The sequence below is a fragment of the Centruroides vittatus genome, unplaced genomic scaffold (genome assembly GCF_030686945.1).
Source record: "Centruroides vittatus isolate TY-2023 unplaced genomic scaffold, ASM3068694v2 contig_658, whole genome shotgun sequence".
NCBI lineage: Eukaryota > Metazoa > Arthropoda > Arachnida > Scorpiones > Buthidae > Centruroides > Centruroides vittatus.
The window spans coordinates 531012-546062 of NW_027122410.1; the positions used below are offsets into that span (position 1 = coordinate 531012).

General features: G+C 24.2%; 1 protein-coding gene across 17 annotated transcripts in view; it reads left to right on the plus strand.

Moving 5' to 3' along the window:
• The window catches only part of LOC136980013 (protein turtle-like), a 339436-nt gene that overhangs the window by 257383 nt on the left and 67002 nt on the right, over nt 1-15051 (plus strand). For 12 of the 17 annotated variants that reach the window (XM_067276045.1, XM_067276040.1, XM_067276043.1 and 9 more), the window contains 2 exons: nt 555-648; nt 6186-6257. In XM_067276045.1, the coding sequence (XP_067132146.1) occupies nt 555-648; nt 6186-6257 (166 nt within the window). The remainder of the gene's footprint in view (nt 1-554; nt 649-6185; nt 6258-15051) is intronic. The other 5 variants (XM_067276057.1, XM_067276042.1, XM_067276056.1 and 2 more) reach the window with 4 other exon arrangements.

Sequence of the window (15051 nt, forward strand, 5' to 3'; positions counted from 1 at the left end):
CCACTGTTTTCTTGCTAGAATCAGAGACGAGCTGCCATCTTGGCACCAAGAGTAACATTAACCTGTATTTATTTTTCAGTAAAGAGGGACATACATTATTTATATATTTTTTTTTAAATTTAAATGAGGACAAATCATATAGAATCAAATTCTAATATATAAACTGAACAAATCAAAAATATTCAATTTTCTTTTTGTTTTTATTCTTTATAATTTAATTATTTAAAAATATCCTTTTCAACATTAAAAAACAATAATTAATGCATTTATTTGAGATGTCTCAATTTATTTATTTGTATTTAAATTTTTGTATAACTTTTGTTTTATTTAAGCCTTTGATGATGTATTGAAGGATCAAAAATATTTTCTGATATTTGAAATTTGAGCATGTTAATGATGTAATGCAGATAATTGATTAACTGAGTTCAAACATTTTAATATAAATTATATATTAATTTAGTAGTTATTTATAATAGGAAAATTTTTAGTTTATAAATAATTATTCCTGGGATTAATAACAGGACAACCAACCTAATTTAATCTGCTTTAAACATAACTCATTGCAGCTTACATGATGGTTACCTGTCCCGTGGCTGATGCAAGAAATGGTGGACATTCTCATGGGGGAAGCCCTGTGCCACTAAAGAAGTAATTATATAGTGTATTTTATGAATTTTTACATTTTGTATTTCATTTTAAATGAATACAAATCTTTTAAAATAGTTACGTTATAGTTTCATTTATTACACGTTGAAAACTTTTAAATCTAAATATATGTAACTTTTTACAGGATAAATATTTTTTATTACTCAGGTGCAGTATATAAGTGGGAAAAACTTATGTATTTTTTAAGAATTAATTAAAAAATTTAAATGTAGAAGAAGTATCAGAAAAATTGATGTGTTACATAAAATGAAAATTTGTGTACAAAAATATAACAGAGTAATTAAAAAGTCTCTGTATATAATCCAGACCATCCAAAGAGACAACTGCACATAACATTACATATGTTAACATAAGTTTTCCACGAATGAGAGGAAAGAATTCACAGATAAATTCAGTTAAACGGTATTCACATATATTCTGTGGCAGCATAATGCATAACATGAACAGTTTTCTCATATAGGGAGACTTTTGAATCACTCTGTAGTGTGGCTATTTTTTATTTTATTACTAAGGATAATGTATTCTTATATTTACTTTAATTTTATCTTATTTATATAAATAAAGATATACATTATCTATACAATATTAGGATGAATTTTATCATAATATAATAATACATTTTAATATTAACGATTCAATTAAAACTATTTATTTATTATTTTTGGTAAATATTATAAATCTTTATCATCATATTATAAATATTTGATTATATTTATTATATTTTAGAACTATTTTCTTAACAAATAGTAGACGTTTGATGAATTTGTATTGTCGTGATCTGTTTCGTATATTAATATAAAATTATATTTTGATATTTTCAGTATTATTGATTAGATTTTTTTTATGTTCTTATCAATAACAGGGGTAGAGTAGAAAACAAAATTCTGATATTAAAATATATTTATTAGATCAGTAGCACACTAGTTACTTAGCTAAAAATATATAATTGAAAAATAACATTTTCTTGGACAGCATTGAATGATAGTTGAACAGTATCTTAATACAATAAATTAGATATTTGTATGTAATTAGATTCACTAGAAAAAGAATATGTACTTTTGATTCTTATAATAATAATGATCTCTGCCTTAAAAATTAAAAAAAGTGTGTGTATACACTGCTTTAGATGTGATCTGTTTATACGTATCTAAAACAAAAAACAAAATGCTGATCAAAAAAGAACTGCTCAGTTTCAAGTAGGAATTGAACTCATAATTAAAGATGTGGATAAAAATTGTACTTAGAATTGAATATTTTTTCTGGATCGATTGTAGTTTTCTTTTTTTATAGGTGAAAGTGATTTATTTACATTTTGAGATAAACAATAAGATTTTGTGTGTTACTATTTATAGTCGTCTACGTGGACGTTATTTATTAATAGAACCTTGTACTGGTGTATTGGCACAGTAATGAGAGTTAATTCAGAAAAAATTTCTTTATTTTATCCCCTGTAGTAGCAATATCCGAACATTCTACCGGATCGGTATATGCATCGGATATTGCTACTACAGGGGATAAAATAAAGAAATTTTTTCTGAATTAACTCTCATTACTGTGCCAATACACCAGTACAAGGTTCTATTAATAAATAACGTCCACGTAGACGACTATAAATAATAATAAATTTTAAGGACAGTAAGGCTTTTCTAATTAAATTTTGTGTGTTACTGTTTATCAATAATCAATAACTGGTGTAAAAGAATGCAAAATAAATACATTACATTGTATTTTTTAGCACAAACCATTGAAATATACAGAATACATAGATAATCCAGTGTATGGTGTTAACTGTGTAATAACAATATGCGCACACACACACACACACACACACAGCCAATTATTTTACTTCAACTCAAACATTTCTGACGTTACATAATGTCGTCTTCGAGATATTTGGAATACCAAAGAAGACATTAAAGTTTTAAAGTAGCACATAAATAATACAGTTCATTTATCATCAAGATAATTAAAATTGTATCTAAAATTATCAAATTATTTCAAATTGTCCCTGAGGAAATATTTTAACTCTAAATATTTATCTCTTGCTATTCATTACAATAACAATATAGAATAGTTGTGAGGAATTGTAATTTATGAAAATTATTTTACATAAAATTGTGTAATTCTGTCAATATAAGAGTATTCATTAACAACACATTATATGACAATTGCTTTAAGTGCAGGGAAGAATTTAGCAAAAGTTCAAATTTAATAGTTTAAAATTCTTGTCACAAGAATGGAAAATATTTTTTAACTTTTTACATTTTTATACAAAATATTACAAATGAATACTATGAAATGCTTTATTAAAATAATAATTAATTAAATATTCATCTATATTTTAACTATCAGCTTGGTTAGAATTTTGACTTTAACATGACTTTTATCATTGAATTTTCATTAAGAGCTTTTAAGATTATTCTATAATAAATTAATCTTAGCTACATTTACTTATTATATTACCTCTAACTTGAAGAAGTCAGGTTATGCCCTAAATTTTATCTTTAATAGATGAAATTCAGGGCATAACCAGACTTCTTCAAGTAAGATTTCATAATTCATTAACATTATCATAAGCATTACATTTAAGGTTTCTTTATTTATTCTCCAGTAGATACTTATTAATATTTTGATATTAAATCTATTCTGTTATAAAATGTTCATTTTGAATTTTTAATTATATTTTTAGAATAATTAACTAAAAACGAATTGTTGTTATCCATAATACGATAATATTGCAAAACTTCATTACTTATAACATTAAGAAGTGATTCCTGTTAATGGACTTTCTCCATAGAATAAATAAGTTTATGAAAATTTTAATTTATCACTATTCTGTAATTGAAATTTTTGAATAAATATAATTATTTTTTTCTAATTATATTCACTTAATAGTTCGTTTCTATTCAAGTTAATTAGCTTTTGTTTTTCTTGAACTAATTTTGAAAAAATATGCAAATATGAACAAAATTAGTCATCAGTGGCCATTTTGATAGAAGATATATCACTGTATTGTATTAATAAATACTTTTTTGATGGATTTTTTTTCATAGTTAAATGAAAAAATTAATTTCTTATCTTCAAATAAATCATTTTGTTTGTAATTCCTTCTTTTTAAAACAAAGTTGAATGTAAACATTTTTCTTCTATCCTTAGTAAAGTTTGTGTCTTAATTAATTTTGTGATATGAATATTTAACCAATCTTTCAAAAGCCAACTCTGAGATGGGATGATGTCCTTAATAATAATATCACTAAACTTATTTAGATCTGTGAATCATACAGAACTTAAAAAACTCTTCAAAGAAAAATATATAAACCGTTTAAAATCTATATTAAAAACAAAAGTCAATGCCCACAATGCAATAAATACATGAGCAATAACAATACTCACATACACATTTGGCATCTTAAAATGGAATGATACAGATTTGGAAGACCTAAATAGATGTACAAGAAGAATGATGACAAAATATTATAAACACCATCCTAAAAGCTGTGTGGATAGATTATATATGCCAAGATATAATGGCGGACGAAGATTCATCGAAATAAAATATTTGGCTTATTCACAAATTGAAAAACTATGAAAATATTTCACGGAAAGGAACAATGAATTACACAAAGTAATTGCTCAACTAGATGATAAAATTACCGTGCTAAATCTAGCTGGAAATGTCACCAAAATCAAAATCTCAACAGAGAACAGATGTAATAAATGGCTTGAAATGCCACTATATGGTCAATTTCCACATTTATTGCACGACACAATAATTGATACTGAAAACTCTTATGGCTGTGCATATCAAACATCCATGCCAAAACTGAAGGCTTTATGTGTGCCATTCAAGATCATTCAATAACAACAAAATATTACCAAAAATTATATTGAAAGAAAACATTGATGCAAATATCAAGCATGCAAATCAGCCAATAAAACAATTTAACATATTATTTTTGGATGCCAAGCACTTGTGCCAACAGAATATACTACAAGACATGATAAATTATTTTTGTAATTTGATTAACAACTTGCCAAAAAATTAAACTTCTTAGTAATATGACACCTTACTACAAATTCAACCCACTTCCAGTGATTGAAACAAATCAGCAATATAATACTGGAATAAACAACTAATAACAGACAAATCAATTGATTATAATAAACCTGACATTGTTCTTGTTGACAAAATTTCAAGGAAAACCTATTCTCAAATATCAGTCATTGAGAAACAAAGTTCAACAACTTTGGAAACAAAAGGAAGTACTAATAATACCAATAATTATATCAGCGGTAGCTCTAATTCCAAAAACAATAACTGAGCACCTAAAGAAACTGCCATTAACTGTTGACCTTATACCAGAAATGCAGAAGGTTGTTGTTTTGCATGCATGCCACATCACTTGCAGATTCCTCAACCTCAGTCAACAATAAGAGAACAAGGGCTTGGTTTTCATTAATCTGCCAAAATTATCAGTTAAACTGTGAAAAACGGACTTATAATAATAATAATAAACAAATTTTTATTATTGAAATATTGAATTATTATTCTTCTCAAAATGACTATTTACTAATCATCCATTCATTACAAATTTTCAAGTTTTGTATTTTAAATCTCTTTTTCCCCCAGTCAAACTTATAATGTCATCAAGATACTTGAATTTTGTTGTATTTTACAGAATATTTTTCAAATTAATGAATATTACAGCAAATTGTTCAATTATTACAGTAAAATGTAATTAAAAATAATAACTGAGTATTCTTGATGAAACAGTTGAGATGTATCTAGAGAAATAGTTTGTTCATAATAATGCTTAAACATTTAGCTTTCATTACTAATTAATTACATCTATTGCTGGCGATGAAATTTATGACTACTTTACGTCTATCTTTGCTATTTATGCATTAATATAACCTTTACTGATTTTGTTATTCATATTTGAATTAATATTCTTTTTATCTCGATCGTAAGTCTATTGGAATTCATTTAAGTATGTGAGACAAGTGAATTGTAGAGCCAGAATATTGTTGTTATCTTAAGATTATTGCCATATTCTTAAAACAACAATGTTCGGTATTACACAACATTACGTTCCTGATTATAATCTGGATTTATCATAATCAGGATCCATTAATTAATTATTTTTGAGGATGAGAACAGATACTTGGTGACAGTTATTAGATAAATTATTTTTTTATTTCTCACTTTATTGTCCTGTGAACTTGTTTATCATGTAAAGTCTTAATGTAATTATTTTTCTTACATTTTAAGAATTAAAATGTCATACTTGCTTTATAAGCTCTTAGAAAAAAAAATGTATTTATTATACTAAAAATATAACTTGTAAAAGCTTTACAACAAGTATGATATTATTGATTTTAAAATGTGCACTATAGCTAAAAAGTAAAATTAATTAATTATAATATTGAATTTAATTGAATGAAAATTTTTCACTTATTTACAAAAGTCATTTCTTAATTAAAAGAAAGGAAAGAAAAAAAAATTTTTATATTTTTAGAACACATTCCTGCAGTTGTGCATCATCTCCTGCATTGAATATGATCACAAGAGAAGGATCAGACCAATCAGGGTTAGTTTCTTAAAAATTATTTTTCAACCTTTATAAATAATAAAAAAAAAATATATATTGCCACAATTGATAGAATAACAAATATTTGAAAATAAATATAATTACGAATCATTCTCGAGCACTCGACGCTCGTATATATATTGAATAATTTGGATTAATTCAGGTAAAAAGAATGTAATTTTTGTCTAGGTAAATTTGATAGTAAAATTATTAAAAATTACGAAAATTAATTATCTAATTTTAATTTGACAAAAAAAAAAATTATATTTAAAATTTGAAAATAGTTTGGAAAATTTTTCTTTTTTTAAATTAAAATAATAATAATATACAATATATAATAGTCTTAGTGAGTTAAATATATACTTATTATGATATAATTTAATATGATATTTATTTTTAGTTTGTATGTTTTTAAAGATAATTTGAGGTATCATGCTTTATGTACTGGTCAACCAAGCTTTTCTGCCACTTGCTACTAGAATAGCTATAGCTGGAAAAAAAGAGTTTAATTCTGCATTTTATACAGAATTCTGCACTTTAAGCTTTAATGCATGAATATTATCCTGTCTGCTATCAACAAATAATAACACAATAATTTCTTTATAAGAATATTTGCACTTTTCATTGTAGACCGAAAACACGATCAGTTTTAATATATTTAATAGGAATTATTATAAATGTTGACATATTTTACTCGATTGTTTTTGCACAGTTTTTTTATTTTCATGTAATTCTGTTTATTGAAAATGTTTTGAAGGATTTTTTTCCTTTTTTTTTAATATATATATTTAAACATAGATTTAAATTTTTTATGAAGTAAAAAATTTTTTCTGCACTGTCTCACTTTCACAGCAGCAAATTAATAGTTGCAAACTGCTCACTTTTGCATCTTCCACATTAATTTTGCACAATTCTATTTAAATTATAAAAAGAAATGTTATCATAGTTTGTATTTAAAGCAGATTTAGAAGAATTGAAGCAATTTTTAATCTCTAAAAATAGTATAATACATATTTATAATTATATATTAAGGTATTATTACTAATTTAATTATAATAATAAAAAAATTATTTCACTTCCAATTATTTTCAATTTTAAATTCTGCCTTTTCATTTTCAATTTTGAGATATGCTGTAGAATTAAAAACTAGTGGCTATATCAATAATTCAGTATCACAGTTTACTAAATATATATATATGTAAATCTCATAGACAAAATTTATTTTATATGGCATTAAGCAGAAAACATTTTATTTTGTAATTTCAAATATTATTACAAAGCAATTTTTTCTGTATTTACTAAAACATGCTTTAAGTATATGAAATTATTATAAATTCATAATAATAAGGAAAAAATAATATGCAGACAAATAAATTTTTATATCCAAAATGACAATAAATATTTACAATAAACTCTCCTCCAATACGCATAACATATTCTTCTCGTTATCATAAATTCAGTGTATATGCATTGATTGATGATATGAGATGATAACGAGAAGAATCAATATATACAGGAAAACAACTGTAATATAATAATGTTCAAATTGTGCAAATGTGTATAACTTAATTTTATTTGTCATTACTAAGTTTTCTATTTTTTATTGTGGGATTTATGACATTAATTATGTATAACATATTCATATAAACATATAATAAACTATAACTTAATTAATTAATTATTGGCTTAATTCTAGCCCAAAAGTAATCCTTATTTTAGATAGGTTTGGCTATTATAGGTAGTGTATTATAGGTAAAAACATTTCATTGAGTACATTTAAATAAAAAGACCTCTGTAATCAATTAGTGATTTTATATATGAGTAAAGGTACACGGTCGAAGATCGATGAAATTATACTTTTGGACTCATTACCATTCCATTTTTAGAGATAATTTTGCAATTTCACTCGATTTATTCCTGTTTAACAGTAATTTAAATTTTATGAACATCATTTTAAATGATTCTCATGTTTTTTGTAGTATTCTGTGATGTTTGTAAAATTAAATCTGCTATCAAACAATGTTAAATCAAGTGAAAGTTGCAAAGACATATCTGAAGATGGACTATTAATGAATCCAAAAATATTCAGATACGAAAGAATATTTCAAAATGACTTTGAACTCTAAGAAAGCAGGAGTTAATGACTAACAATGTTTATTGTCAAATGCTTCTAATGCAGATCTTTCTTTTCTTTTCAAGAGACCCAAATATTTAGTACAAATAGTTTTTTCAGTAAACTACAGTCTCTTGTTCAGGAACTTCATAAAACCTCCACCATATAATTTGCACCATTTCAAGAATATATATTTATTTAAGTTTTTAAATTTTTTATTGCTCTTTAATGAATTGTATTCATTTTATAGAAATCATCTATAATGAACATATTGAAATTTTTTTTTTCTGCAAAATCCTTTATCATAAAAAACAAAAATAAAAGATTTTACTTTATTTAAAAATCATACTTAACATAAACAAGAAATGGCAATGACTAAGTTGTCTGGTATGTTGATTCTGCACTTTTATACAAGGAATGTCAAAGTATTAAGATTCATTGAGAGTTTTTTCAAATATATTTTTTGCATTTCTCTGCTTAAATAACTTTATAAATTGTGTAAATGCTTATTATTAACCTAGCTAGTAAGTTTTAAACTGCACATAGTGGTAGTTTTTCATCTTAAGTAAGAATCTTTTCAATCATATTTATTACAGCAAATGGATTAATTTACTTTTAAAAGAGTAACATCACACATGGATTTTAAAAGAAGTTTAAATATCAAGACAATGCATACTTACCCATATACTATCTTTCAATTGCCTTTAAAAAATTTTCTAAATGTACACATTTTTGGCAACAAACTTGTTTCCTGATAACGTTATGAATTTTGATTGCGTGTTTTGCTTATCAAGCAGTTTTACTTTCTAATGTCAGAATAATCGTTCCTTTCTCAGCTTTCTTCAGACACTCCTTTAAATTAGAGAGGAAGTCATTCTTCCACTCTAATTTACTGTAATCAAGACAATTATTGTTTTACTGATCTTAAATGGTATACTTTTTAAAAGAAAATAGACTACTTCCACCACCATCAAAATTTTTAATAACACATTCATGTGTGCATAATAATTAATTAATAAAAATGATGAAAAATGGCCATTGTATGCAGTTTAAAACTTGTTGTGTTTGTTAATAATAAGCATTTATACAATCTATAAAGGTATATAAGTAGCAAAATGCAAAAAATGTACATGAAAAAAATTCTGTTTCAAAGCTGCAATCTTCTATACATTGAAATGCAGAATCAATGAATTAGACAACTTAATCATTACCACTTCTTATTAATATTTACATTAATTATGACATTTAAATAAGGTAAAAATCTTTTTTTTAGCTTTTTATGAAAACAAATGTACCAGAACTCTTTTTTTCTACAATATTGTAGAAAAAAAGAGTTCTGGTACAATATTGTAGAAAAAAAGAGTTTTGGTACATTTAATAAGAAGGTGATCTCTATAAAATGACATCCATTCCATTAAAAAGTGGCATTGGTAATTCTCAATCTTGCCTTATAAGAAACGTCATCATTATAGTATCATTCATGGAAACTACTTTTATATTCATTTTAGTCCTCATAACATTTGAACCATTTCTTTATATAAAAAGCATAAATATTAAAAAACTAAATTCAGGAAGCCTTATGGGTTTATTTAGAATAAATGTTTCTCGAAAAGTCATATATCTGATCATCACAAAAAGTAACAAAGTTGAACATAAAACAGCCTAACGTATTAACATATACAACAACCCAATTCAATTAATATTGCATAAAAATCCACCAGATTTATTGGATTATGTTAAAGCTAATTTAATAATTAGATACGAAGCAACTTGGCTAGAGGTAGATGGTTAGCTCACCATCTCCTGATAAATTTAATAATTAGAAATAAATTAATTATTAATTTAAATTTAGAATATTCTGGAATTAAAGATGGCCCAGAGTGGAACTCAAATCCACGACTCCTGCTTACCGTGCCGTTGCATTGTTAGTAGCACTATCTAGACTGCTGTCCGATCTTCAGTTCCAGAGATATTAATTAATTAATTTAGATTTAACCATATCAGTCATTCATGGTGCTCAGCCAACTTGTGCTTTTACCCTTGCATGTATATACATGTACTGTACATGCAGATTATTTATCAGGCTATATTTACTTTATATCTAATTAAATCATCTTTAAGCCAATAAATAATCTAGTGGATTATTTGACAATACTAATTGAATCAATCATATTGTTGTATATGTTATATGTTGTGTATATACATATATACACACAACATATTATTGTATAACATATATATCTATTATGGTATAAATTTCCCTGACAGGGAAATTTATACCATAATAGATATACATTGTATTTCATAAAATGATGTTTTGCCTAAATTACAATATACTCTACAGCTAATATTACAAATATTACATTGTTGTTAATATATAAGAGAGAATCAATCAACATTCATTTCACTTAATAATATGTCTACATGAAACAGACTAAGATATTCAAGAAGAAATAAAATTTGATGAGCAAAAAATAAATGTTGTGATAATAATTTGAACAATTAGTGTTTTTTATGATAAGTGAAGTAAATTAAATTTGATATACAAAAACAAATAAACGTTGAATTATCTCTAAATTTTTAATTATTATTAGTACTTTTTATCATCATCATCGTGTAACTGTCTATATACTAATTCATATTTTGAGGCATAAGAAAAAAAAAATAATGGAATGTTTGCAACATTTTCTTTACTGTGGAAAATGTTTATTTTGTTATTTTTAGTATTGTCATAATAAACTGTTTTGTAAGTGAAATTAAACCAAATTTTATATTTTTTCATATAATTTTCCGTCTACAAGCAGATAAAATTTGGAGGAGCGTTTGTTGTATTTGTTTCAATAATAAAAAAAAAAAGTTATTTTTATTTCATGTTTAATGAATTAATATTTATAAAATTTATTTTGAGAATTTCTTTTTTATATGCATTTTGTTTTATTTACAAAAACTCTTCAGTTTAATATTTATTAATATGTTTTACTACATATAATGTAATATAAATTAAAGCGATTAGCATAATTAGTGTGAACAATAATTGGTGTAATAATAGCAGTACAAAATACTAAAATTATTAATTTATAAGAGAGAATTTTAAATCAAATCATTTATTTATACATATATGTATATACTTAAAACATATACATATTTTTTTTTTTTTTGTACTTTCAAAACTTTTAGCAACATAATAGTGGATATACATCCGATTCTTAATATAATGTATATGATATAATCAAAAATTCGTTACTCATTAAATAAATATATTAATCTATTTTCATTTTATAATATATTTATTTTTTGTTTTCATAAAGGAATTTATATTTAATAATAAAATGTTTTTTGAGAAAATTCTCTCTCTTGATTTATAAAAAAAATATGTTTTGCATCACCTGATATAAATCAAATGGAGATAATTCTATGAATAAGAATAAGAAAATAATTCAAAATAACATTTAAAAAATTTTAATTTTCTGACTTCTGGAAAAATGCATTTAGTTTCTTGCTTTTATTTCCAGAAGTCATTATTGAAAGTTTGATATCCAAATCAGTAAAATAAAATAATTTTATTAACACAACAACACCATAAATTACTCCAGCAATTGAAATTTAATGCACACAATAACATTTTCAATCCAGTTTAATGGATCTAGTGGATGAAAATCATTTTGCAATGTGATGAATATTCTTGTTACAAATGAAATCAAAATGAAAGTCTAAATGTGATTTATACAGTAAAAAAATAACAACACATAATATAGTAAATGTTATTGATTAGGTAGATAAGTTATCTTGGCTTAGATCAAATAGAAAATATCATTTTTAGAATACAGCTGACCCTTGATAATCCGACGCTTTTGTAATCCGACATGCTCGGTAGTCCGACGCATATCCCATCGAGATCACCGTAGTCCCCATCCCGTTACGTGTCTGCTTGCACAGAAGGATGTCGCGACGTAAATCTCTCCACCCAATTCTTACACGATGACACACATTTATTGTGTTTTCCATGAGCAGTTCTATACGTACTGTATTATTTATGCCTATACATACTGTATGTACAGTACATTTATTGGCTTCCATATTTCTTTTAATAAACATGTTTTAGTTAACCGAAATGGGTGTTTCGTTTCCATATTAACCTAGGCAGCATTTTACTCATAAAATGTAGGAATATTGTAGGCTACTGCTAGCAAAGCAATGCCAAATATGTAATCATTTTCGGTAATCCGGACACTTTTGGTAATCCGACACCCCTTTGGTCCCATACTTGTTGGATTATCAAGGGTCAGCTGTATATGTATATTCAAAAAATTATAAATTTGAGCAAAAATTTCTTTACAAATAAATACCTAAACTATTTATTAACAGTTTATCTTCAAAGCATTTTATTAGAATTCAAATACAATTTTCTAAGACATGCACGTTAATGAATATTGTAGTTTTATAATCCTGTAGTATTTTCATTACATATTTCTTAGTTGAATTTTAATAGAAACTGATAATATATATAGATACTGGTAATATATATAGATACTAAATACATGTATTTTTCAAGCTTATGAAAATAGAAATTCTTTTCTGTTTTTATTAATTTATATATATATTTCATATCTTAAATTAAATAGTATTTAATGTTTCTTCAGTGATTTTTAATTTAATTTTTGTATTGCAGTTTTATTGTAATTCATTCTAAATGTATTATAAAATATACATTTATATATTTATAATTGCATTTGTATTTAATATGTGGTGTGTTTTTATATGATATCTATATTTCCAACTTAATGATTTTTAAATTTTATAATACTATACAATAATAAGTTTTGTCTAAAAACTAAAACATATCTCAACTGAAAAAATATTTTTGGAAAAATTTTAATTTTAGATCTAGTAATTAATTTAATTAGAATAATTTTATAGAAGATATTTCGAAATAAAATTAGAATAAAAATTTTCTTTATCAAAATTAGTGTTTTATTTCTCAATTAAGATAAAATAATGATTAAAAAAAAAAGATGAATATTTATGAATTCGAGTAAAATACATCATAATTAAAATACCTATTTAATTTTTAATTCAAAATATATATTAAGAAGGGAAAATGATTTTTTTTAAAAATACGCTTAATTAATCTTCAGTAATGAATTTTATGCATCAATTATATTTCAGTTAATGTTATCTATGGTTCCAAGATGGCGGCTCGTCTCTGATTCCGGCTAATAGAAGAAAGGAAACAGTGGGGACGCACATTCTAACCTATTCTTATAAATTACCATAATTATTACCAACAAAATTATTAGAATAGGTTAGGTTAGGTTAGGTTAAAACGTGCATTCCCACTGTTTCCTTTCTTCTATTTGCTGGAATCAGAGACGAGCTGCCATCTTGGAACCATAGGTAACATTAACCTATATTTCAATGGTAAGTATTGACCATGAATTTGCTAATTATGTTACTAAAAGCTGTGGTTAAGTTGTTTAATTATGTGTAATACATTTTAAAAAGTAAAATATATTTTTAGTTTTATATATCAGCATAATGTTACCTTATACAAATCTGTTGCAGTTGAAAATATTTTATACTAAATTTTGTAAATAATATAAAATTTATAAAATTTGGTATTAAACACATTACGTGTTAATTTTAATTATTATAAATAATAAAATTTGATAAATTTCATTAAATACAATTCAACTATATAAATGTATTTCATACATTTTCAAACTTTTAATTATTAATTTAATACATTCAGTATTCAAATTAATCATAAGAATGAATGTCTCTATATTTTATATATAAATTTTAAAAGTTAAATTTTTATCACTAATTAATTACAGCTTCTAAAAAAATTTCTGAATTATTATTTAATGTTTCCGCAATAAAATATGGATTTTAGTTTACCATATTCTGCTTTTAATTTAACTCAAAAAATAAAAAATAATTATGAAAAATAAGCATTGAATTTGGGATACGAATTTAATAAAATAAAACGAAACAAATTAAGAAAAACTTTTAAATTAGATAATTTATTTGAAAATATTTTAATTTTTGTAACTAGGTAAAGTAAAAATATTATTATTTCTGTTTAAAATAAAAGAAAACACTGAAAAAAAATAAATAAATAAAAAATTTCATTTTCTAATTGAAAGTTTCATTCGCATTCTTTTGAATTAATTTATACTTAAAATGGTGTAATCTATTGTGCTTTTAATAACATACATTTATGTTTTTGTTAAAAACAATTTAACAAAAACAATTCAACTTAATGTGTGGTTTCATATTCTCTAACCTTTCCAATGCTAATGAATTTTAATAGAAATATTTTAATTATAACTGAAACTTAATAAGTTTTAGTTACAATTATGTAGTTATAATAGCAATATTACTGAATTATGATGATTATAACTTAAAGTATATTCTATGTTAGATTTTTTTATTATTTTACCATTTTTCTTTGATTTCATCCTCTGTCTGTCTATCACAATTTATCTTTGTAAAGGATGATAATTTTTTTTTTTTAATTTTTACATACATATTAATGTTGTTGTTGTTGTTGTTATTTTCCTTACTAATGCCATAGCTAATATTTTTACTCTCTCTAATTGTTTCCTGTTCTTCTAAATCTGCTATCTTTCCTTGGCAACGTAAATGTCGCTAAGGTTGCAAAGCTTACTTTCATTTCCA